General features: G+C 50.6%; 2 protein-coding genes across 6 annotated transcripts in view; one reads left to right on the top strand and one right to left on the bottom strand.

Annotated features, from left to right (window-relative positions):
- BACE1 (beta-secretase 1) lies at positions 1-25,249 on the top strand. The gene is made up of 9 exons (XM_061145102.1): positions 1-834; positions 15,234-15,322; positions 16,699-16,915; positions 17,375-17,512; positions 18,210-18,344; positions 19,298-19,399; positions 19,737-19,886; positions 20,149-20,320; positions 20,956-25,249. Exons 1-9 carry the CDS (start codon positions 574-576, stop codon positions 21,195-21,197), a joined length of 1,506 nt encoding a protein of 501 aa, XP_061001085.1. The 5' UTR covers positions 1-573; the 3' UTR covers positions 21,198-25,249.
- The window catches only part of RNF214 (ring finger protein 214), a 49,329-nt gene continuing 48,667 nt past the window's right edge, over positions 25,203-25,864 (bottom strand). For all 5 annotated transcript variants that reach the window (XM_061145100.1, XM_061145097.1, XM_061145098.1 and 2 more), the window contains one exon: positions 25,203-25,864. In XM_061145100.1, the coding sequence (XP_061001083.1) occupies positions 25,799-25,864 (66 nt within the window). In that variant the 3' untranslated portion in view covers positions 25,203-25,798.

The following is a 25,864-nucleotide window of genomic DNA, read 5'->3' as shown; positions in this document are numbered from 1 at the left end:
CCCCTCACCAACCCCGGAAGCCGGGCTGCCTGCCGTGGGAGGACTACACTTCCCAGCGATCCCAGGGAAAAGCGAAAACCCTTTGGCTTTGACAGCCACCACCACAAGTCTTTCCGCCTCCCCGGGCTGCCTGGGAGCTGGGAGCTGGGAGCTGGGATTATGGTGGCCTGAACAGCAAACGCAGCCGCAGGAGCCTGGAGCCCCTGACCCTTCCCCTGCCGCCACCCCGCCAGAAAGACCAAGGAAGCAGCCTCGGACCTGCCATGCCCGCCCCGCCCAGCCCCCCGGGGGGCCCGAGCCGGCCTCTCCCGGACCACCGCTGAGGCTGGACCACCAGCCAGATGTAGCCGGGCTCCGGAGCCGTCTCCTCCCCTCCTGTCTCTGAGGATCTCTCCTGCCTGATCCCCACCTCCTGATCCAGGGGCCGACCGAGGGGCCTGCAGGCTCTGGAGCCCTGATGCCTTCCTGCTCACTCTCCTGAGAAGCCACCTCTAGCACCCAGAGTTGGCGGCAGGCCCCAGGGACGGACGTGGGCCAAAGTGAGCCCAGAGTGCCCCAAGGCCAGGGCCCACCATGGCCCAAGCGCTGCCCTGGCTACTTCTGTGGATGGGCTCCGGGGTGCTGCCTGCCCACGGCTCCCAGCCCGGTATCCGGCTGCCCTTGCGAAGCGGGCTGGGGGGCGCCCCCCTGGGGCTGCGGCTGCCCCGGGAGACCGACGAGGAGTCTGAGGAGCCCGGCCGGAGGGGCAGCTTTGTGGAGATGGTGGACAACCTGAGGGGCAAGTCCGGCCAGGGCTACTACGTGGAGATGACCGTGGGCAGCCCCCCACAGACGGTAAGGTCGCCAGGCCAGCCCTACCCTCCCTCCTCATGAGCCGAGGAAGAGAGGCTGGGGGTGCAGCATGCGGGGGGCTCCTGCTAAAACAGGGGCTGCATGGTGCGGGCTGGAGGGATCCCCTCCCAAACATGTCCTCTGGGATCATAGTGGCAGCAGTCAGCCCCAAAGCCCCACTCCCCACTTCCCTTCCCCTCACAGGCTTTGACTGTCCTCCCCTCACTCCTAGTCTTATACACACGCCCCTCAGGAAGGATTTGGGGGCAAGAAAAACACGTGGATGGGGGAGGCCTGACCTGGGGAAGAGTCCAAACCATAGGGGCTGTGAACAGGTGTCAGCCCACACCATGCCTGAGTCTCCCCACCCCTCTGCTCTGGCTCTTGGTCGCCCAATCTCAGCATCTAGGGTTCTGACCAAGGGATCCTGGCACGAGTTGGATCAGCCCTTTTCTCCCTCTGTCTGGGCGGCCGCAGGGCAGCGAAGCGAGGTTTCTTGTGACCTCCACTCTAGCCAGAAGCCGGGAGCTGAGTGTGGCCTTCCCGTCCCTCCTTCCTCCCCACCCCTTTGCAGCCTGCCCTCCAGCCCCTCCCCCACCCAATGCCTCCCTGAGCACTGGCCAGAGGGAACTGAACTGAGCCTGGGGAAAGGACAGATCATAAACTGCATAGAGAAAAGGAGCCAGAGCCCCCTTCTAAGCATGAGACTCTTTCCATGAGCCGATAGATGCTTGGGGGTGGCAGCGATGGAGAAAACACTGCCTGCCAGGTCCCCACGCCCCATGCTTCCTGACAGTCCTCCAAGGCACCTCCTAGGTGGCCATGGAGGGCTCAACCTTTGCGCCTCTGCCCGGGTAGGAGTTGGCCACGAGCAGCCCTCCGCGGGGATGCTGTGGCTGACCTCTGTGAGCATTTGCTTCCTCGGTGGGGGAGCCTGGGCACAGGTAACAGGATGGCTGAGTGTGTGCTGGTGAGTGTCACCTTGAATCTGAGCCTGCACATCTCTGAGGCACCCCTCTCCGCCGGATCTGTGTCTGGGAGGCTTGTCCTTGGGAGGGTCTGTGAAGGTAGGAGTGTGTCTATGGGCAGAGGGAACTGCTACACTCCCTGGACTTCTCAACAGCACTTACGCCAAATCTGGGGGAGAAGCGCACCCCATTCCCCAATTACCTGTTGGAAGCGAGCCTTCCGAGGTCCAGGCCACCCAGGCCTATCTCCCACTGCCCCCCACCAGCAGATCCAAGGCTCTGGGCTCCCCCACTTATCCCTCCTCTTGCCTGTGCACTATCAACAGACTTGAGTCAGTGAAAGGACAGAGCCTGAATCCAGGCCTCTAGCAGCCTGAGCCAACCAGAGGCCAGGTGTTGTGAGGGAGCAGGAAGCTGTGGGACCTGGTTCCTACTCCCGTTTCTGCTACAGATGTGCCGTGCAAATTGGGCGTAGATCCTGTGACATGGACACAGGACAGGCTGTGGGACCAACAAGAGCTTTGGGGTCAGACAGACCCAGAATGCCACCTCCACAACCCACAGCCTTTCCTTTTCCCAGCTGTGTGGCCTTGGGAAAATTATATAACCTCTCAGAGCCTCTTGCTATGTCTTTAAAATGGGTGATATGAGATCTCCTTTGCAAGGTGATAGGATTAACGGAGACTTTGTAGGTGAAAGCACCTAAGACAATGCACCTGGACACATACTTCACCTCCAGTAAATGTGAAATCCCTTTCTTCTAACTTGCCTGGCCACTTCTACCTCTTCTGTGTTCTGCAAGGAAGCATAAAAACTTGAGTGTTCTGAGCCTCCACATTTTACATGTAGAACATGTAAATGGGGGGCCTATTAACCATACTTCCTTGGACCCTTGAGATAAAGTGTACACCCCCCCAGCCCAGGAACTGACACAGAGCAATTTCCCAGTGTGTCAGTTCCCTCCCCCTCCTTCCCAGGAGAAGGGGAAAGTGGGCTTAAAGTTCAAAACCAGCCCAAGGAGCCCGTGGCAGATGAGGCAACTCTGTGGGTTGTCTTACGGCTCCTAAGCCAATGCCAGCCAGTCTGCGCTCTTCGGTGACTTCAGTTCTCCCTCCAGCAGTCTGGGAGAAAGATGCCCTTTTTCCTGACCCTGGGGTTTTTAAGCACCGAATGAGAATGTGAAAGGCCCAGTGCCCTGAACAAGTACCAGTGAAACTTGGGGTGCACTTTCTGTGTGCCAGGGAATTAACTGCGGGGTTTGGGAGACTGAGCCACAAAGAGATAGGAAATATATTTTCTGCCTCAAAGAGCTTTAGTGTGGAAGTGAAAATTTAAGTCCCCGGAGGAGGAAATGGCAACCCACTCCAGTATTCTTGCCTGGAGAATCCCATGGAGGGCAAAGCCTGGTGGGCTATGGTCCATAGAGTCACAAAAGTCAGACATGACTGAAGCGACTTCGCACCACACATCCATACCTAAGTCAGAATCTCAGGTTTGAAAATTACTGATCTGTAATACAGTGAGTGGATGCTGTAGGTGTTTTTTGCTTTTGTTTTTTTATTTAAATTTTTTCCATCTATACTCTTTTGAGGGAGGGGTTATTTTCTTCACTTTATTTATTTACTTTGGCCGAATTACATGGCATGCGGGATGTTAGTTCCCCAACCAGGGATTGAACCCATGCCCACTGCAGTGGAAGTGTGGAGTCCTAACCACTGAACCACCAGGGAAATCCCTATAGATGTCCTGGAGGAGGTAAAAATCAGGCAAGGTCTCACAAAGATGTGCTGTGAGCATTTGTGAGCATGGTCTTGAAGGATGGATAGGAGGGGCAAGGCCGTTTCAGTGAAGAAAGGTCCCCCCGAACTGTGTGCTTCACTTGTGTATCCACTTCCACCATCTCCCCCTGAGACCAAGTGAGGACACAGTGAATGAGAAAACGAGTTATGTGTGTTTGGGTTTATGCATGTTTGTTCAGGAGACAGTGAGAAACCTAGGCCGGACTTTGGTCTGCTAAAGTGAGGGGAAAATTGAATATGTGCAGCAGAATGACAAAAGAAGCAATCTTTCAGAAAGAGACATCTGAATTTTAGAAAGAATGGGACTGAGGGATGCAGGTAGCAGGAGGCTCTATCACAAAGGTCCAAGTGTGGAGGGCTGTGACAAGGATGGCGTGAGGCCGTAAGCAGGGGAAATGGGAGGGAGACCAGGCTGCAAGGAACGGTGTGAGGCAGATAGACCAGACTTGGTAACACTGGTGTGAGGGTGAGGAAGAAGGTGTCAAAGACGATTTCAAGTTTCCCATCTGGGATGAATTAGAAAATGACAAGACCATTTGTGAGAAAGTTGGCAGCAGGGGATGGTTTAGGAGTGCGGATATACAAATATATCCTTGTATTTATGGTTACAGTTTATAAAAGTTTTAAAATAAACTCTATATAGATTGTTTTGTTCTTTCCAGTAATTCCTGCATTATATAAAAAGGTCTTAACCATTTGAAGATTCTAGCAGAAGAAATGGGGACTGAAAAATAACTGGCCAGTTGGCTGGTCAATAAACTGGACCCTGTCTCACCCTTGACTTCCCTCTCAGTCTTGCGTGTGTGCTATGCCAAGTCGTTTCAGTCATGTCCAACTCTTTGCAGCCCGTGGACTGCAGCCTGCCAGGCTCCTCTGTCCATGGGATTCTCCAGCCAAGAATATGGAGTGGGTTGTCATGCCCTCCTCCAGGGGATCTTCCTGACCCAGGGATCAAACCCACATCTCTTATGTCTCTTGCATTGGCAGATGGGTTCTTTACCATTAGTGCCACCTGGGAAAGCCCTATTCAGCCTTACTACCTACCTATATGTGTATCTTGAAGAAGAAGAGAGTTTATTAGAGATCCTGCTTCCATTTTCTTATCTCCCTTACTGTATTTATCAGCATATGTCACTGTTTTTGTGACATAAAAACTTCATAAAACACCAAGCTCTTGAGGACAATGTCCTTTTTAATTGATTATTTTTTGCAGGGTTTCATTTCTCCTTAGCTAATATCTATGATAGCATCAGGCTCAGAAAAGGCAGCTAAAAAGTGTTCAGCGAATGAATAAATAAAGTGTAAGACCTCTAAGTAGAACTTTTGATGAGCCATTCTAGGTGCAGGACTGGAGCCCTTGGAGAAAGCATTTTCATTCTCTTCGCTTCAATGAAAGAATGTCATCTCATTGGAAAGGTATGCATATCACTATCCAAACACAGGCTTATAATTTAACTGTTAGGGTTGAAATCTGGCGGTGGTCAATTTTCAGTTTAACAAATATTTGTTGAGCACCTACCATGTACAAAAGAGAAGGATATGTCAGTCTTACTCCTTGGAGCGCTCATGATTTGGTGTAAGATACAGATATGTAAGCACCTAAATATCACATAAGACCAAATGCAATTGGTACAGAAAGAAGAACAGTGAGAAGTTAGTTCCCTGGCGGTCCAGTGGTTAAAACTCCGCAGTTCCATTGCAGGAGGCATGGATTTGCTCCCTGGTTGGGAATTCTGCATGCTGCAAGGTACGGCCAAAAAAAAAAAAAAAGAAAAACAGAACAGTGAGTCTTAGAAGTATACAGCAGCTACTTCTGACAGTGTTAGGAAAGGCTTGCTAGAAAAGGTAGCATTTGAATATGGCCTAGAAAGATGAGAGAGCTTTGCTATTTGGAGAGTGGTTGGGGAGAAAAACTTCAAAAAGAGAGACATGAGCTATGCTAAGAAGCTGGAAGTTGTGATAAGGATGCTGTGAGGCTGAATGGGGGTTGGGCTTCATTCTAGAGGCAGCAGAGAGATGGTCTAGTGAATTTTGGTTCCAGGAAAACAGTTCCAGGCTGGAGGATAACTTGGATGGTCTAGAGTTTAAGAAGAGGATCTCAATTAGGACACATGGGTCTGAAAGAAGATGTGAAGGAGGAGAGGTCTTCAGAGAGATGGCATCACCTGTCAGGTCAACAGGGTGTTCCGTGCCCCTGGTAGGGGAGAGGGAAGAGAGGTCCACTTCCTTTGAACTTCTCTGACTGTATTTGTGTCAAGATAGACAACAAAAGGAACAAGCTTTCAAAGCACAACGTGCTTCCCTGGTGGCTTAGCAGTAAACAATCTGCTTGTAATGCAGGAAATGTGGGAGACATAGTTCGATCCCTGGGTAGGGAAGATCCCCTTGAGGAGAAAGTGGCAACCCACTCCAGTATGCTTGTCTGGAAAATCCCATGAACAGAGGAGCCTGGCAGGCTATAGTCCATGAAGTTGCAAAAGAGTCAGACATGACTGAGCAATTGAGCACGTTTAAAGCATAGTACAGTTTACCAAAATTCCATGTTTATTATTCTGCTTTCATTACACAGGCAAGGTATTAGCATGTCTCTTTTGGGGAAGAGGAAACTGAGGCTCAGAGAGATTAAATGGTTTGCTCCAAGTTATTCAGTTATAGAAGAACAGAGCTGGATTCAAATCCTGATCTTTGGATTCCAAGTCTACATACTTGGCTCTTTCTAGCACTCTATAGTCTGGGACATGTTGGTTGACTTTGAGATGCCAATGGACAATTCTTGTGGATGCAACCAGCTGAGAATGAAAGTCAAAGTGAAGGTGTTAGTCATTCAGTCATTTCTGACTCTTTGTGACCCCATGGACTGTAGCCCACCAGTCTCCTCTGTCCATGGGATTCTCCAGGCAAGAATACTGGAGTGAGTTGCCATTCCCTTCTCCAGGGGATCTTCCCGACCCAGGGATCGAACCCAGGTCTCCTGAACTGCAGGCAGATTCGTTACCATCTGAGCCATCGGGGAAGCCCTCAGCTGAGAATGGGGATCTGGATACCAGGAGAGAAGTTGGGACTGGACAGAAAGATTTGAGGATCACCTGCAGAGGTAGCTATGGAAGTCAAATTAGCAGACTTATTCTTTGAGAGAATGGAGAGAGAACAGAGAAATGATTAGGGGAAGAATATTAGGTACAGAGGTCAAGAGAGCAAAGAAAAGCAATCAGAAAAATAGAAAACTACAAGTGGGACTTCCCTAATGGTCCAGTGACCAAGACTCCATGCTCCCAATGCAGGGGGCCCATTTTTTAATCACTGTCAGGGAACTAGGTCCCACATGCTGTAATGAAGACTGAAGATCCTGAGTGTTGCAAAGACCAGCATAGCCAAATAAATAAATATTTTAAAAAATAAAGAAAACTATATAGATTCAGGATCTCAAAACCCATGAAGGGGCTTCCCTGGTGGTCCAGTGGCTAAGACTCCATGCTCCCAATGCAGGGGGTCAGGGTTTGATCCCTGGTGAAGGAACTAGGTCCCACATGCTGCAACTAAGACCCAGTGCAGACAAATAAATTTTTTTAAAAAAATCAAAAAACCATGAAGACATAAAGTTGTTTTCCTGACCCCTCCCTAGAATGATTTTCAAACTATGATTTGTGGGATTCGGTAACAGGACCTCAACGAAGAGGGAGAGGTTAGGAGACAGGTAAGCAGGCAGACTCTGTATCTTCCACCTTTCCACTCACCAGGCGCCCCCTCCCCTGTCCCACCTGCCTCCAAGTCTCCCAGCATAGGTCAGTTTTGTTTTTAAACAGTGGAATTCCAGGTTTGGTTGATTGGCCTGCATATTGAGTTTTGGTAATTAAAAGGTTGAAAACCTTTGAACTCAAAGAACCACCCTCTAAGTTAGACAACCCTGAAGCCCAACAACCCCAGAGAGTGCTGGCCTCAGTACTGGGAGGCGACTTCTAGATTGGGGTTTAGGCTTCAGCTGTACATAAGGCTCTGCTAGAACTCTCAGGCTGTCTTTTCACCCCTGTCCCCTCCTTCACCTCCCCAGGTCTGGAAGGAAAGAGTTCAGAGCTGGGAGTGGGGGACAATGAGAAAGACTGTGTCCTCTCACTAAGGTAGGCAGTCAGGAGCCCTTCTTTGGTATCTCTGGTAAAGAGCTAAGCAGAAAACTGTGGTTAAAAATCCAGGAAGAGAAACATCCCCAAGGAAAGCTTCCTCCCTGACAACTAACTTCTCTGTCTGTTGGGAGCCACCTGGCTTGGGGGCCTGGGCAGGGGGCAGTTCTGGAAACAGACCACGATCCTGGTCCTAGAGTTCCCTGGGCTTCCCCTGGCAGGAAGGGCCCAGTGGCTACCCTGTCTGCTGATCACTGTAACCCCACCACGTACAGGCTGGACTTCTTGGTCGGCCTCTCAGGGTGGGCGAACGCTACCAATTGTTCGACTCCAGCACCTTTGGAGTTTTCCCCAGATAGCCCAAGGCCTGAACCCTGGCGTCTCCTTATGGCTCAAGCAAACAGACCTATGTAGGGGCCACAACTCGGCACCATGGGGGAAAGTGGGTATATGCCAGAGATCAGCTTCATTCTCACCCAACAGACTCAGAGATGATTACAGCCCCTGCAAGCTGTGGATGGGATGAGGTTAGACAACAGGAAGAACACACCCTCTGACAATAAGCAGGCAGCAGTGGCTGTGTACCCTCAGAGCAGGGTTGCCTAAGTGGGTTCCGTGGAGACTGAAGGTGCTAAAGAGACACTTCGAGGCAAGGAGGGGATGGAGTTACGGGAAGTAAAACCTCTCTTTCAAGCACAGCATTTCTGCTTTTTTCTCTTTGATACACTGGAATACTGCATGAGATTGGAAAAAGCTTCTGTTGCTTAAAAAAAAAAAAAAGTTGAAAACCATTGTCTTAGATCTGTTGTTTCAGAATAGTAGGCATGTATATTTTTTTGACCATTTACATCTATCATTGCATTTGAATAGGAAGCACTGATAAATATTAGTTGAGCTGGGTTTGAGCCTGGGGGAAACGGAGCAGCCTGTCTAAAGTGGGAAGGGTACCCTTGATAGGGTTTGGGGTGACCTGGCCTCCTTGGGATTCCTTTGAAAAAAAAGAAAAAACAGCCCAGGACCAAGGAGTCTGCTTGCTCCCAGGTATCGATTGCCAGCTTCAGCCTGGAGAGCGAAGTGGAAGCAGAGGATGTCTGGAAAAGGAGTTCATTTCTATCGGGTCAGCTGACTTGGTCAAGGTAGGAGGCGCCTGGATGGGACAAAATTGCCGGACTCAGTTTGAGGCAGGAGCTGTGTGCTGCGCTGGCCCTCTGCCATGCCCAGCTGCTGACTTGCTCCTTGTGTCCTTCCTTGCCTCTCTCTCTCAGCCGTGGGCAAACTCAGGTCTGGGGATATCCACTTAGGGAAGCAGGCGAAGCTGACTCAGAAGCCTCTGGGACCAACAAGTCCTGAAGTCACTCCAACTGCTCTAAGAACCTGGGTGTCTACTCTGTCAGTTTCAGTGGTGGGCATCCACTGTCATCATCACCATACACCGTTTCCGACTGGAAATCACCCCTGAAAGGACCCTAGGGCTGAGAACTAAGAGCGAGAATCTACAGTTACAGAAACCTGCAGCAAATGAGGCAATTATGGTTACAATTACAGTTTAAGAAAAATCGTTACAGAGCACCTACTGAGGGCTAGATAAGAACTAGATAATAAGCTCAGAAATGTGCTCCCTGCCCTTGTGGAGCTTGCCATGTGTGGGACACACAGACATTGAATAAATGGTTTCAAGTTGGATGAGGGGGTAGACGAAGCGGCACAAGTGTTCTTGAGGACCTGTGAGAGTCCAGGCTGGGCTGGGGTGTCAGGGCAAGACCTTTGGGGAAAAGGACATTTAAATGGTGACTTGGAAGTTGAGCAGAAGTTTGACAAAACAGGGAGAGAACATTTCAGGCAAAGGGAAGAGCCTATGCACAGGTGACGGATGGTTGTGAAACTTGAGAAGCATGATGAGAGAGGGGGAAAGAGACAAGAGATGGTATTTGGAGTTGACTTATGAGTGGTTAGGTGCCCCTGAAGTCAAGGATCTCGGGATTTAATTCAGGAAGGTTTTTTTTTTTGTTTTTTTTTAATCAGTTATCTGATGCAGTGTAACAAAGTAAAACAAGAATCATCGTCTCTCAGGATTCTGTGGGTTGGTTGTGGTTCTCTGGAAGAGCTTACCTGGGCTCCTCATGTGGCTGGTGGGTTATTTGGGGGTCAGATGAAGCTGGGCCGGCTGGACCTCCTTCTCCATGAAGTCTTTCAACTTCAAGGAGGCAAGACAGAGCCTCCTCACACACAATTTCAGGGCCACACACCAGGAGGCCAGTGCCCTCCCCACCCAGTGCACACACACTTATACCTCTGCTTTCCTCCTATGTTGATGTCCCACTGGTCAAATCAAGTAACGTGGCCAAGTCTGGCATCAAAGTTACAGGGGATCACACAAGGGCATGGACACAGCGGGTGTGATTTACTAGTGAAACAATCTGCCTTTCCTTTCCAAATGAGAGAGATAGGAATGTCAAGGAGACGAAAGAGCAGACTTTCACGGATGGGCAGAACCAAACGACCCAAGCTTTGTGGCTTGTGTGTGTGGTCAGTCGCTTCAGTCATGTCTGACTGTGCAACCCTATGGACTGTAGCCCGCCACACTCCTCTGTCCATGGGATTCTCCAGACAAGAGTCTCCACAGAAGAATACTGGAGTGGATTGTCATGCCCTCCTCCAGGGGAACTTCCTGTTGCAGGGATCGAACCCATGTCCCTTATGTCTCCTGCACTGGGAGGTGGGCTCTTCACCACGTAGTGCCACCTGGGAAGGCTTGTGTGCAACAGGGGTCAAATCCTTACTTACCCTTGATCTCAGTTTACTCCTTTGTGAAATGGAAGAAAGGCTCCTATATCTCAACCAACAAGCTTGTGATATGAGAATATAAGGGCTCTTCCCCATAAACTCTGAGGCCGACACAGAAGGAAACAGACTTTCCTTTGGCAGAAAGAATCGGAGTTACAGCCCCCTCCCAGGGGTACGCAAAAGTGGTAAGACCCTAACATAGGCTGCCAAGAAAAGTTGTGTTTGTTTGGCCAAAACAATAACTCTTAATAACTGGAGAACTCTCAGAATGAGAACAAGCTCCCATCTGTCCAGGCAAACAGACAGATGACTCCTGAAGGTTCTTTCCATCCAGAAGAATGGAAGCAACTCCCATCTGCTAGTGAGAGCAGGGGCCAAGACAGGTGGGATTTGGGGGACAAGGAGTTTACCCTGAACTCACCAGCTGCATGCCTGTCTCATCACCCAAGACCTACTGCTGCAAACCCCTCTAGGGGAGTCTTGCCAGTAGAGCAGAATGGGCAGGTGTGCTGGTCCCTGTGGGGCTTGTTAGCACTTCCCTGTGAAGCTACCAGCCCTCAAATGCCCCCAGGGACATGCTTGTTTGTTAAGTGATTGGCACTGACCTAGTCCTGACCCCACGCTGCAGCCCTCTGGGCATCTCAAGGCCAGAGCTACAGAGACTTCTGAGTTGACCTGGCCCCAAGGGATGAGAAAGACTAGTTAAGATGATTCAAGGACTCCAGGCTGCTGGTCAAACCAGTGGACCTGGTGAGAGGAAGGCAGGTCTGAGCTAAAGCCACATCTATAATCTAAAAACACCCACAGTTCGGGGGCCACTGAGAGATCCCTCCCTTACCCTGAAAATAGGGTAGATTAGCTCTTTCCCTTTTTTCCCTCTAAGCATTCTTTAATTCAAGGAATACTTATGAGAATTCCCCTGGTGGTTCAGTGGCTGACTCTGCACTCCCAATGCAGGGGACCTGGGTTTGATCCTTGGTCAGGGAACTAGATCCCGCATGCCACAACTAAGACCTAGCACAGCCAATAAATAAATAAGATATACTTATTGCCAGGCACTGTGATATCCACTGGGGACACAATGAACATTAAAAAAAAATTAGATTTACAAGGAAAGGTGAGATTCAGTGGCAAGTCCTATGGAGGCATCTTAACAAGAGAATATGACCTGGTCTTTCTCCCTGAGGAAGTCCCTTCTGAACTCAGACTGAAGGATGGTGAGTAGACAGAACTACAAGTGGAAAGGAGGATGGTCTACGTAGAGTGAATGACCCATGCAACCGTCTTTGGGGAGGGACCATGGCTGATTGGAGGACCTGAAATGAGGCCAGTGTGGCTGGTGGGCAGAGGACTTGGGGAAGTATGGGACAAGCTAGGCTGGCTACAAGTAGGCAGGGTTGGACCATGAAGGGCTCTATATGAAACATTAAAGCTTTAAATCTTTATTATAATAGCAAAAGGAAAACATGGGGGCGGGGGGTGACTTGGTCACATCTACACTCTGGAAAGAACATCTAGCCACAGTACAGAAACAAGTTGGCGAGATCAAGGGTGGATGTACCAAGACCAGTTGAGAAGCTATTGTGATATTCTAGGATGAGATGATGAGAGCTCTGCCAGGGGTGGCAAAAGAGTTGGCAAGAAGAGAATACTTTCAGAGGCCTTTAAGCTTAACTGGACAGGACTCGTTGATGCCTTGGATAGAGATGTGAAGAGGAAGGTGTTAGGATGTCTCTGAAGTTGCTGACTTACGGAACAGATGGATGGTGACTAACAGAGCAAACTTTGGAGAAAAGACAGATGGGCAGGACCAGGTAAGGTCAACCCTGGCCATGCTAAATTTGAGGTGTCTTTGAGGCAGTTCAACAAAGAGGAAGAACCTAGAGCTCTAAGTTCAGGAGTCAGAGGGATATAGTGGTAATTGCAGCTGCTGCCATGGGCGAGATGGCCTGGGGACGGAGCCGAGTGGGAGAGGAAGCGGACCAAGCCCAAGCCTTGAAGTCAGCCTGCAGAGTAGACAGAAGATCCATCAGAGAGGTGGGAGGAAAGTACGCAACAGGGTGACAGGGATGAGTGTTTCCAGGGGGGAGGGGTCCTTCCCTGGTGGTCCAGTGGCTAAGACTCCAAGCTCCCAATGCAGGGGGCCCAGGTTCGATCCCCATTTGGGGAACTAGATCCCACATGCCGCAACCAAGACTGGCACAGTCAAATAAAAAATAACTATTAAGGAGGGAGGGGTCAGCAGCATTGAATGTTCTGGAGAAGTCAAGTGAGATGATGATTGATTTGAAAACAGTCTTTTGTATTTGGTGATGTGAAATCCTTGGTAACCGTAGTAAGGGCTGTGCTAGAGCGGAGGAAGGGATAGAGGCGAGACTCAGTTTGAGGATGGGCTGCGGAATGAGTAGGAGGTGGAGAAATGAAGACAGCTTGTCCGATAACTTTGGTTGTGAAGGGAGAGGAGAGAGAGGGTGACTGGAGGCGGGTGTGAGAGTAAAGTTGTTGTTTTTTTTTTTTTTAATGAAGGGACAAGCATTTATAAATGCCAATAGGAAGAATCGACGATTTGGGGGTGGGGGTGGGGTGGCATGAGAGTTGAATCCTCCTGAGCTAGGAGGAGGGTCCGCTGAGAGGTAGGACACCGCACAGCAAGGACAGGTGGGAATGATAGTCGTGGGGGATGGGGGGGTTCCATCTGGAGGCCCCCATTTGGTGAAATAAAAGGGGAGGGCATCAACTAAGATCTGGCTGCATGTAAAGCCTCCCCTTTCAGGCTGCCCAGGGGACTCATGATAGAGATGTGGGAAGGACCGGACCAAAATCACTTCTCTCAGAAGCAGGATCACAGTGCAAAGGGCAAACTGGCAGAAGGATATTTGCTCGGGAGGAAATGGCAACTGTTTATTTTAGTTTCCCCTTTTTTTGTGGAGGGTGCAGAGGGGGAGGCAGAGAGAGCAGCGGGAGCCTGAATTCCTGGTGTGGGGGTTTGTTAGAGGGATGGGGAAGTAGTGGAGGGGGTCTTGCCTCCCTGGGCAGAGCAGGGAGACCTTCCTCAAGTGAGGAGAAAGGCTGGGACTGGAAGGGCACCAGGAGAGACAGGGGTGGGGGTGGGGGCGGCTCCGGGCTAGAAAAGGAGGGACCTGCAGAGAGGGCTCTTCTCCCTACAGGAGAGAGGAGGAGTGGGGAGGCCTGAATCCCCCAGATAAGGCTGCCATTCCAGGGTCAAGGGTGGTCGGATTCCCCTAGGGCCGGCCAGGCGCCCATACTCCACCCCAACCCCCCACCCAGCCACGGGCACCAGGGTGTGGAGGAGACCCTCTTTCTTTGGGGTCCAGTGGTAACAGGGATCCCTGTAAACCTGAGGCCAGCCCCTGGGGTGGGGACCAGAGTCCTGGCAGGTGGGGGAGGGCGTCCTGAGGAGTGGGTGGGTGAAGCAGCCTTTTTAATCATTAACCTGGTTGATTGAAATCTGAACTGCTGTGCCTCCCGCTTTATTGATTCTCTGAAAGCACAGCATCTGGGGCTGGTGGCTGCTAAGAGATCAGGGAGAGGGACAAGGGGAGAGGTAGGGGCTGGGGAAGAAAGGGGAGCCGGGCCAGGAGTGGGGGCTGGGAATGGGGGAGGAGGTGGGGTCCGAGGGCTGGGCAAGTGGGCGCTGGGGGAGGTGTAGTCAGCAGAGCCCCAGAGGACCACTGAGAGCAGGAAGGAGCCAAAGAACCGGATGGTGGGGGGAAACACAGTGACCTGCCCAGGGTGACAAGGTTAGAGCCTGCACCACAGCCAAGGTCAGCTGACTTCACTGCACTGAGGAGAAGCGATACAGAAATGGAGGGCCCCAAGGTCAGGGGAGAAGCTGAGGTGAAGGACACAGTAAGTCGGCAAGAGAGGATTCACTTGACAGATCACTGTGCTCCTGAAGACCAGGGCCTTTCCTTTTGCCTGTGAGGATGGAGGAGGCATCAAAAAGTGGCTGGCCGCCTGAGGAGAGGTCGGGCCACCTCAGGAGGAAGAAGGACGAGGTAGAAGAGACAAAGGAGCCGCACAGCGAGCAATGGCAGGACGACAGCTGTCTGTCTTCGCTGAGCCAACACCAGGGCTTCACACAGGGCTCCTGGCTCCCCACTACCTCTGACAGTGGGACTCCTACGTCTGGGTCACCTCTGAGACAGAGGGGAGCCCTTCGTGAGGAGCTCCATTCTGGCAGGCAGGGTCAGAAACATGTGGTCTCCCTGTGCCATCCTGGTACCCACAGCGCCCCTGGCCAGTGCCAGCTCCGAGAATAGCTGGTCTCTGAGCCAGGAGGGGGATGAGCCAGGCTGCCTGCTGGTGACGTGCCCCCTAGAACCAGAGGTGAGGGGAAGGGGTGAGCTCTGCAGACAGGCTGGGCCAGAACCCAGGGTGAGGAAGGGCATCTGATGGCAGAAACAGGGATGGAAACACGCACGCGCCAGCGCCGTGGCTCTGATGACACAGAAAACATTCCAGTTCTGTAGAGAAGACAGCAGCAGACACAAGGCTTCTGAGGCCGTGCGGAAGCTGTCACAGGATGCCTCCGTGTCTGTGGTCCTGGTACTAACAGGGGCCAGTCTGTCCAGTCCTGCATCTGGGAGCTTCACCCTGGACACTCCAAAGGAAGACCACGTGGCCGGGGTGGGAGGCGAGTACAGGACAGAGCAACAAAGGGAGTGAGTCCAGGCCTCCTGTCCTAACATCTTTCTTTCCCTTCTCTCTGACAGCTCAACATCCTGGTGGACACAGGCAGCAGTAACTTTGCAGTAGGGGCTGCCCCCCACCCTTTCCTGCACCGCTACTACCAGAGGCAGCTGTGAGTACCAGGGAGAGCAAGCGGGGAGGGCCCTTTCCCAAAGACCCGGGGCCAAGGAGCGTCTGGGCAGGGAGGAGCTGCAGGGAGAAGGACCAGCTCCCCAGACAGTGACCCAGTGACAGGAGGGAGACGGGGAGTAGAAAGGCTGGGTGGAAGGGGAAGTTAAGGGACGGCCAGGACACGCTTCAGTTCTGAGACAGGGCAACTTCCTGGCGGAGGGAGGGAGGAGAGCAGCCCCAAAACTCACAGTACAATCTCGGGGTCCCCTGTCTCTCTGCCTTAACTGCAAGGCACAGGGGCTCCATCCCACAGACCTCAGTGGCTCTTGTTTTCTGACACCCATCTAAGTCGAGGCTGAGCACGCTGCAGCGACAGCTCCCTTTGCTGTGTCCTCACCTGACACAGTGCAAGGAAGCAAAGGACAAGCCTTCCACAATCCCACTGCCTGACCTGGTTATCAGGGACTGAAAGCTAAATGCTTCCCTGTGCATCCCCAGAGTTGCAGCTGGACTTGACTAACGTGTGGGAGTGACAGTAGAAGTGGGCTTTTAAGGTATGAGAGGCAGTGAAGGGTGATCTGGGAGCCCCTTTAACAGAAGAGCAGGAAGAGGTGTATCTGTGTGTGAAAACATGTGAGCGGAGGCTGACATCCCATCCCTGGACTTGTAGGCAGATGCCAACGCCGCCTTCTCAGGCCCCTCCCCTTTAACTTTCCAACTTCAAGAAAGCAGTCAGGGAAGGGGGCGTGGTCAGGAAGAGGGAAAGAGCATTCATTCCATATCTGTGTCCCCTCGCTGCCCCATCACTCACACACCAGCCCTGGTTGGTGTGATCCCACACAGGCGGGGAGACACATGGTGATGAGCATGTTTCCTACAAGGGCTGTGCCTTGCCTACCCACCCTGCTGAGGTGCCTGTGCAAACCCTGTCCTTGGACGAACTTGCTGAAGAGACTTTACACTCACCCTGCCTGGTACTTTCTCTACCACTCAGATGGTACCACCAGGTCCCAAGGCAGCAAGAATCAACGGCACCTTTTCTTTAGGAGCAAGATAAGGTCGGGGGGTGAGAGGTGGGAGATGCTTGCTAGCTGTCCCTTCCGCAGCAGCAGGCACAATACACAAAGCCTAGGCTTGTTCTGGCAGGGCCTGAGCTCCAGATATAGGAATATGAGCTGTGGACACAGGACAGTGAGCCCCAAGCAAGGTCACTTGACATTCTGTTCTGAGTGAATCATCTACGGATGCTCTGTGGAGCAGAATGACAGCAGGGTGGAGATACCTGGGATGAGATTAGGCACCAGGGAGTAGGTAGGATGCCGGATCCCTGTACTGGTTGTGGTTATGCACCCACAGATCTCTGCCTCCTTTGCACAGGTCCAGCACGTACCGGGACCTCCGGAAGGGCGTGTATGTGCCCTACACCCAGGGCAAGTGGGAGGGGGAGCTGGGCACCGACCTGGTGAGCATCCCCCACGGCCCCAATGTCACCGTGCGTGCCAACATTGCTGCCATCACGGAATCAGACAAGTTCTTCATCAATGGCTCCAACTGGGAGGGCATCCTGGGGCTAGCCTACGCGGAGATCGCCCGGGTGAGAGGAACAAGGCACTCTGTCTGCACGCTGCACAGGGATGGAGTTGGAGGAGAGGAGGGGTGGGTGGGAACTGAATAAGGGAGGGAAACAAATCAGCTTAAAGAATTGCTTGACAAGTGGACAGGGTGGCAGTCTGAATTTCATCCATACAGGGGGCTGAACTATGCTGACAGGTAGAGGAACAGGCTGTTTTTTCTATTGACTCTCAGATCTTTAAGAATAAGAGGCCCCCATAACTCAGACAGGTTAAGCTGATGGGAATCAACGATCCTGTAGATCTTTTCTGTGTGCACTGCCAGTGTGTCTTGCTGTCCCTCTCACCACCAAATCTCAGTACCTTAAGATGGTCTTTCCCCAGGAACATCCTCCCAAGTTTTGCTTTTGCCCCCCGCCCTGTTCCTCTTTCCACTGGGGCCCTCTGAGCCAGGACTCACTCCTTGTCTCTTTCTGCCACAGCCCGATGACTCCCTGGAGCCGTTCTTTGACTCCCTGGTGAAGCAGACCCACGTGCCCAATCTCTTCTCCCTGCAGCTCTGCGGCGCTGGCTTCCCCCTCAACCAGTCGGAAGCGCTGGCCTCAGTTGGAGGGAGTATGGTGAGTAGGTCCTAGGAGAGAGGAGCCCCCCTGCTTCCCACCCTCTGAGGCTCCACCACAGCCTTGGGCTCCATTACTGAGAATCAAGAGAAACCTCTGTATAGTCCCCACCTCCACTTTTCTTCTTCCGCCCTTGTCTTCTCTGCATTATTCCAGAAAGGATTTGAGGCACCTATGGTAAACTTGGAAAGGAGGAAAGAGGATTAGGAAAATTTCAAAGGAAGTAGAAATAAGGCCTCTCAAATCAAGACGATTCAGTCTGATGATCAGAAGGCAGAGATGTAAGGAGTTTAAAAGTCTATTTATTAATTAATTAGGACAACTGGTGAATGGTTCTCTATCTCCAACAAGCAGAGAAAATAAAACTTGTAATAGAAGCAAGTTATCATTCACTCCACATTTATTGTGCCAGTTTAGGTTTAAATAACTTTATATCAAGGGTTGTGTGATTCTGAAACAAGTAATTAAAAATCCTGGAAAGCCTCCTCCCCTGAACACATCCTTGATACACTGAAGAAAGTATTGATCGCTTTAGGACGGGGTCTGATTAGATGCAGGAAAATGAGAAAGCGGATGTGCAGAGGGCTTTGCCCCGCCGTTCCCCCCAACCCTGAAATGGCCGCTCCTACTGCTGGCACTCTGGGTGACTTGCTGTCCTTCTGTGTCGGCTCACGGGTACTGCCTTTTCTTCCCCTAGATCATTGGGGGTATCGACCACTCACTGTACACGGGCAGCCTCTGGTACACTCCCATCAGGCGGGAGTGGTATTATGAGGTGATCATCGTCCGGGTGGAGATCAATGGACAGGATCTGAAAATGGACTGCAAGGAGGTAACAAAACCCAGGGGGAAGCAGGGAGAGGCAAGGGGGAGGAACAGAGCCTGAGGCCGGACCCTGAGTTATGAGGCTGGGAGGGTGCCGCAGAGGGGCAGGACCTGCAGGAGGGCTGGGGGCTGAGCGCGGGACTGCCAGGAGCCTAACGGTCACAGCAGGGCCAGAGGTTTGGGGCTAGGCACTGGCAGTGCCCTTCCCCAGGGCCCACGTGGGTTAATGTCTGGTAAGGAAAAAGCACGTCTTGCTAAGTGGCCCTGGGCAAGTCGTCCAAAAGGCAGAGTGACAGGATGCAGTAGAAGGTTCTGGCTTCAGAGTCAGAGAGCCTTGGTTTCTAGCTCTGTTCTAGCTACATGCCCTCAGGCAAGTTACTATTCTGTGTTTCAGTTTCCTTATCTGCAAAATGGAAGTAAAAACAGCTTTTCCAAAGATTGTGGTGAAAACAGAGAAAATGAATAAAGTGTTTATCCCAGTGCTTGACACAGGGCAGGAACCAGCAGTTGAACTATTTGGGCATTCCTTACCTAGATTCTTAATGTAGGTTAAGTTAGAACAGATACAAATGTATTATTATGAAAAGTTAAAAGTATTATACAAGATTTTTTTTTATTTTCAAGATTTGGAGAATGTCTACCCATCCAAGAAAATACGAGTTAACGTTTACTGACTGCTTCCTATGTGCTGGGCACAATTCTCAGCACTTCAAATATATTAATTTATTTAATGCTTATAGTAACTCTTTGAGGTAGGTACTATTATTCTCCTCATGTTACAGATGAGGAAATTGAGGCACAGATGTTTAGTAACTTGCCCAAAGAGATCCACCAAAGAAGTGGCAAAGCCAGGATGCCAACCCAGGAAGGACCCCCAGCAGTCAGACTCACCCCTCCGATTCTGGCCAATGCCTGGCATCACAAAGCCTTTTGATGTGCTAACCTCTCTTCTCCTCTCAGTACAATTATGACAAGAGCATCGTGGACAGTGGCACCACCAACCTTCGTTTACCCAAGAAAGTGTTCGAAGCTGCTGTCAAATCCATCAAGGCAGCCTCCTCGGTCAGTGGGACTAAGGACAGGGATAAAAGAGATGACAGTGTCACGGGGAGTCACGAGGGGCACAGTCCTTCACAAGAGCCAAGATGCCTACGCTCAGACCCCTCTACTTAGATCACTTAAAAGGGGTTCTCTGCTATGGGCCTCAGTCTGTTGGCACACAGTCTCCCTGGTCAGTTTTAGCCTTCACTCTTGCTCTCTTCCTCTAGTCCTTGGGTTTTGGTTTAGCGTCCCTCGGTTTAGATATTTCACAGAAAAGCACGTACAGGGCCCAGTAAGTGTGATCTGAAAATAAGAGGGGCGAAGTGGTCTCACTGTTATCCCTTTCTTGCCAACACAGACGGAGAAGTTCCCAGATGGTTTCTGGCTAGGGGAGCAGCTGGTGTGCTGGCAAGCAGGCACCACCCCGTGGAACATTTTCCCAGTCATCTCACTCTACCTAATGGGTGAGGCCACCAACCAGTCCTTCCGCATCACCATCCTTCCACAGGTATGTCCTTAGCCTCAATCAGTGGGATCCCAGGACAAGAACAAACTATATACTAAGAGATGGTGAGCAGGCCTGGCTTCCTGGAACTTGGAAGACAAAATAGATGAGGGCCCAGTGGGAAAGGGCTCTGGGGGAAACCAAACCGGTGGAGCTCAGGGCTGGCAAAGGAAAACACAGCCTAAGGGCATTGACACCAAGAAGGCAGAGATGAGGTGGAAGAGAGGAAAATACGAACTCTTACTCTGTGACTGCTTATCCTTAGCAATACCTGCGGCCAGTGGAAGATGTGGCCACCTCCCAAGACGACTGTTACAAGTTCGCCATTTCACAGTCATCCACCGGCACTGTCATGGGAGCAGTCATCATGGAGGGCTTCTACGTTGTCTTTGATCGGGCCCGGAAACGAATTGGCTTTGCTGTCAGTGCTTGCCATGGTGAGAGCACCAGGGATGAGGGTGTGGGGTCAGTCTATTCTCCCTGTCCAGCGGTGAGGGCACCAGACCCCTGTCAGTCTGGGAGGGAGGTACCTCAAGCCAGAGTCCACACATTGTGTAAAAGCTAGTGTCAGTGCTTGTGCTTCCCTTGTGGTCGCTTGGCATGGTGACCCCTGCCTGGACTGGCAACCTCTGTTGGAGACTCGGAGCAGTAACACTTGCTTTGGCACCCCGAAAGGTCTAGATCCACAGGCAGCAGGCTGGGCCAGCGGTGACCCTGTCAGCTGCCATATGCCAGAGCTGAACACGACTAGCAGGGGCTTGCCACTGAATTTCAGCAGGAGCACGAGTTTACTAGGTATACGTGGGGCTGGCCTTTTGGCCAACTTAGAATGACTGGATTTGAGGTATCATTCCTACTGGACAGGCAGACAGGAAAGGGTTGCTGCCCCCAGTGACCTGGAGCGGGGAAAGCCGGGCCTCCACTAGCAATGGCTGTCTGTCCTGCGCCTAAGTATCACCCAGAAGGGAGATTCTACAGCCTCCTCAAGGGCTGGTTTCAAGGCCTGTCCCAGGAAGCTCGTTTTGCTGTGTAACCCTAGCTGCTCCGTGACTCACATACGCCCTTTCCCCAGTGCACGATGAGTTCAGGACAGCGGCGGTGGAAGGCCCTTTCGTCACCCCCGACATGGAAGACTGTGGCTACAACATCCCACAGACGGATGAGTCGACCCTCATGACCATAGCCTACGTCATGGCCGCCATCTGTGCTCTCTTCATGCTGCCCCTCTGCCTGATGGTGTGCCAGTGGCGCTGCCTCCGCTGCCTGCGCCATCAGCACGACGACTTTGCCGATGACATCTCCCTGCTGAAGTGAGGAGGCCTGCAGGCAGGAGCGAGAGATACCCCCAAACCACATCTGGTGGTTCACTTTCGTCATGAGGAGGAGACACAGACGGTACCTGTGGCCAGGGCACCTCAAGAGCCTCGCCCACCCACAAATGCCTCTGTCTTGACAGAGAAGAAGGAAACGCTGGCAAGGTGGGTTGCAGGGACTGCACCTGTAGGAACCAGGACAGGGAAGAAAAGTACTCTGCCAGCGGGAATCCTCTTGGTCACCTCAAACTTGAGTTGGGAAATCCTGCTCCTTGAAACTTCAGCCCTGAACCTTTGACCACCATCCCTTTATAGAGTCTCCAACCCAAAGTATTCTCCTTTTCTTACTTCTGGAAGTAAGGTGACCCCCCCACAGGTGTCTCTGCAGTACCCTGGCAGAGCAAGGGCCAATCTTGTTTCCCTGCTGGCCAGTCAGAGGGAGTGGATGGATGCACAGTTTGCTATTTGCTTTAGAGATAGGGACTGTATAGACAAACCTAACCTTGGTGCAAAGACTGCCTCTTGAATTAAAAAATAATTAAAAAACAATTTGTACAAATAATTTGTACAAATGGGGGTGGCTGGACGAGGAGAAAGAGAGGGAGTGCAAAGACAGGGAACAGCTGGGATCAATGCTAGGCAAGGTTAAAAAGTGACTGCTCGCCAGGCCCAGTTTTAGACAGCATCTCCAAGACAGAACCCGTCTTCTAAGATGGGTGTTGCTTCCCAGTGTCTTCTTTTCTGTGGTTGCAGCCTGACCAAAAGTGCGATGGGAAAAAGGGCTTCTCAAGCCAAAATGCTCTTTTTAGCTCTCTTAAAGGAAAAGTGCCCACTAAAAAGTTCCATCTGACAAATGAGTTTCTACCTTATTAATTCCTTGTCCCTACCTGAACCCTCTATTCTACATGTGATAGGCAGCACTGAAAAATCCTCAACCCCAGGAGCCCCAGATGCCCTGCAGGAAATCATCCGGAAGAGAGCAAACACAATAGGGCTGCACTTTGTCTTCCTGGCTGCCTGTTCACCCCCCAAGCCCCATTCCTCCGGAGCTTCGCAGCTGAGGTGCTAAGAGCAGATAGGAGTTCTCTCCTCTCTAATCCTTGAAAGCAGAATCCTGGAGATTCATTCAACAGGTAAAGAGTTGATGCTCTGTACCCCTGCCTGGATTTCTTTCTGTTCAGCTGTTAAGTGGTAATAAGATCTTGACATAATCAGAGCAGCTTCATTGCCTTCTCACCCTCTCAAGGGCGCCCTTATTTATCTGGCTAAAGCATCCCACAGTGGCACTAGTATTATGCCAAGAGTGTCAGGAACGCAGGGCTTTCTGGCTCCAGCAGCATCACCTTCAGGATCAAGGCTGCGTGGAAAAAGGAAAGCAGCCCCCAGGCTTTCTGATTCCCTTCACCACAAGAGTCCCTTGATAAAGGCCATCCTTTGCCCCATCCTGCTTTTTCCTTCCCACTCCTCACACGACTTGGGCACCCAGGCTGGTTCTTGGGCTAGGCAGTGGGGACCAAGTTCATTTACTCCCTATCAGTTCTAAGCCAGTCGACTAGACCAGTGTTAGTGGGAAAAGCTGATTTCTCTGACTGTTCCACTGGATCCTATTCCTATCCGGTCAACACTGCTTCCAGGTATGGGACCTGCAGAGAGTGGAAATACCTGCAGAAGAGGCAGAGGGAAACACAAGGAGGGCCTCGGGAGATCCTGGCCTCAGTCAGCTGCCCACAAGCCATAAACCAATAAAACAAGAATACTGAGTCACAGTTTTTATCCGAGTCCTCTTCATTCCCACTGCACTTGATGCTGCTCTGACTGGCTGGGAACACCCCATGACCACAGAGACTGACAGGAAGATTGGAGACTGTCCACTTCCGGTTCCGAACTTACTGTGTAAATAAACTTCCAGAATTGCTTCTATGAAATGAAAATACCACGTTCTGCTTTATAATTTTTGACCCATGTTGGGGAAAACTGGCTTTCCCCAGCTCTTTCCAGGGCATAAAACTCAACCCCTTCATTAGTAAGACTCATTGTCTGATTTTTTTTCTTTTAAAAGAGAAAACTTGTACTTATTTTTCTTTTCACAGTTTCTTCCTTTCTTACCCTGAAACCATGAACTCTGAAGTGTAAAAAAAATCTTGACCACAGCTTTTTGCTTGTAAAAATATGTATGATATATTTCTATTTTTAAATCTACGCCAGAAAAATGACTGTGCCATCTCCACTCACTCCATCAGGGGCCTTCCCCATGGGTCTGTGTGGCTTGTACCAATGCAGGCCAGGGGACAGAGGGAAAAGGGAGAACAACGGTGGCCAAAATCTAAGTGTTGCTTTTGGATGGATCCTGAACAAGGAAGAGCAGAGAGTGAAGGGGCCCGGGGCCATGCACACCTTCCACCACACTGTCCCCCTGTGGCTCTGGCTTTCCAGGTGCTTTCACTAGGAAGCAGTTAAGCCCCCCACCCCCTCCTTTTTTCTCTTTACTCCTTTGGTGTCAAGGATTTGTGGAAAAGAAACAGAATATTCTTTATACCCATTTCTAATTTCTAAATTTTCATGGGATATTGAAACATACAGCGAGTGGCCCAAAGGCTGCTGCAAAGTTGAGGGGAGATAAAATCTGAAGATTACAAGATAAAAAATGAATTCCTCCCCCAAGTGAAAAAAACAAAGGAACTGGTCTTCCAGTTCCATGATGTTCATGCTGTTCCAGCTATCATGTTCATGATAGCTACCAAACGGGAGACATTAATATGTCATGAACCAAATAAAGTGGGTCATCTGACCTCTACAGTGGGGAGTGTTCAGGCCATTTCAATCACCCTACAAGATGCCAAGGAGATCCCGGGAAATCCAGCTCCTTATACTGATGCCAGTCAGTAGACCTGGGCAAGTGAGACAAGAGAGGAGAAAGAGTATGTTCATGACCTGACAGGCCAGGGTGAAAGACAAAGTAGGAAGAGTCACATAAACACAGAGGAGAGAATTATTTGCTCTGACAGGAAAAGTCTTTGCTACCCTCATATGTACTGCCAGTGCCAATAAGCATTTCCAGGTCCAAGAATGGGAAAAAGTCAGCTGTTGGTAATATAATAATATCCTTTCCCTGGAGCTAAGTTTTTATTAATGCTTAATTTTTACTTGGGCTTTCCTGGTAGCTCAGCTGGTAAAGAATCTGCCTGCAATGCAGGAGACCTTGGTTCAATTCCTATGTCGGGAAGATCCCCTGGAGAAGGGATAGGCTACCCACTCCAGTATTCTTGGACTTCCCTGGTATTCTGAGCTGAGCCAGTAATCTTGGCTCAACTGGTAAAGAATTCGCCTGAAGTCATTTCCTTTAAGAGTAAAGATAAAAGGATAGGAGAAGATTCAAAGCTCTAATAGAAACTCAGCTTTCCCAAGTATAAACCTAGGAACTGGAAGTGCTCAGTACAGAGGTGGAAAAATGACTCAGTTCCAACTAGCTATCCACAGAACAAATGACTTATAAACTTGAAATCTAACCTCCCTTCTTCATATTACTTTGGTCTCCATTTTCTCCCTGACAGGACACATGTCCCCCATAGCTTTCTGGCTTCAAAAATTCAAACCTGTATCCCATGATCATTCTGGAAGTAATTTTGCACAGACATCTCCTCACCCCAGTGCCTGCCTGGAACTCACTCAAGGTCACCAAACAACTTGGTTGTGAACCAACTGCCTTAACCTCCAGGGGGAAGAGGGAATAGCTAGACCAGGACACCGGAAGTGAAGGGGAAGAGGTGAGGACTTCACAAGCTTGGTCTGTGAGAGCTTGACCAGAAGCCAAGGCAGTGGTGGAAACAGAGGGCGTGGCCCAGAACAGACCTGTGGGCTGTGCTAGTTTCTACAGAGATGACTACCCAGGAGGCAGAGTGGACAGAAGTCTGTGGGAGGCATGGGGGCAATGGGGCCTGGTTACACTATTATTCTTGGACTGTGAATTTTGCTGATGTAAAACAGACTATCTTGTAAACCTAATGTCATATACAAATAATGAGTGTTAATACAGTAAAACATTCAAAATGAAAAGTCAAACTGTCAGGGTTACATCTTGTTTTCCTCAATCACTCTCATCTTCTCCATTTGGAGGAGAGGGGCTGGACAGCACTGAGGCTTCCGGAGGCTTTCAGTGAGCAAGGCATCTGGCTGAACAGCAGGTGAGCACCAGGGTTCAAATCTGCATACATGAGCCTTAAGAAAATGGACTAGAGGCTGAGCCAAACCAAAGCAGGGTGACCGTAGAGCAAGAGCAGCTTCCTAGCTGGTTTTTACATGTATCTGAAAACAGCCCTAGGCAGGAATATCGTAATTTCAAGGCCAAATGAAACATCACCTTACCTACAATCTGCTTCCCCCAGAGGATCTGCAAGGTGAGGGGGACAGACCATTTCTGCATAATATACATACTTTCATTTACGAACATTTGAATACAGACTTTCTATACACACATTACCTATATAATAAAAATGTACATGGCATGAGTATATGTCACTGTATAAATATAGAGTTTTAGAAATCTGGAACCCGCGCATCCTGTTCACATCAGTTTCTCCTCTTCATCCTCCCCAGTCAGGTCCGTCATTTAAGAGTTGGACAAAAGGGACAAGTGTCATTTGTGTTGGTCTGGGCCCAGAATTTGATACA

This window comes from Dama dama, chromosome 1, assembly GCF_033118175.1.
Source record: "Dama dama isolate Ldn47 chromosome 1, ASM3311817v1, whole genome shotgun sequence".
NCBI lineage: Eukaryota > Metazoa > Chordata > Mammalia > Artiodactyla > Cervidae > Dama > Dama dama.
The sequence above is the reverse complement of the archived record's forward strand: the minus strand, read 5'-3'. Positions and strand labels throughout refer to the sequence as shown.

Bases quoted from the DNA above. Each gene is read 5' to 3' on its own strand.
- BACE1 (XM_061145102.1), top strand. From the start codon at position 574: ATGGCCCAAGCGCTGCCCTGGCTACTTCTGTGGATGGGCTCCGGGGTG. The intron at 18,345-19,297 runs GTAACAAAACCC...TTCTCCTCTCAG, and splicing joins TGAAAATGGACTGCAAGGAG to TACAATTATGACAAGAGCAT. The intron at 19,400-19,736 runs GTCAGTGGGACT...TTGCCAACACAG, and splicing joins CCATCAAGGCAGCCTCCTCG to ACGGAGAAGTTCCCAGATGG.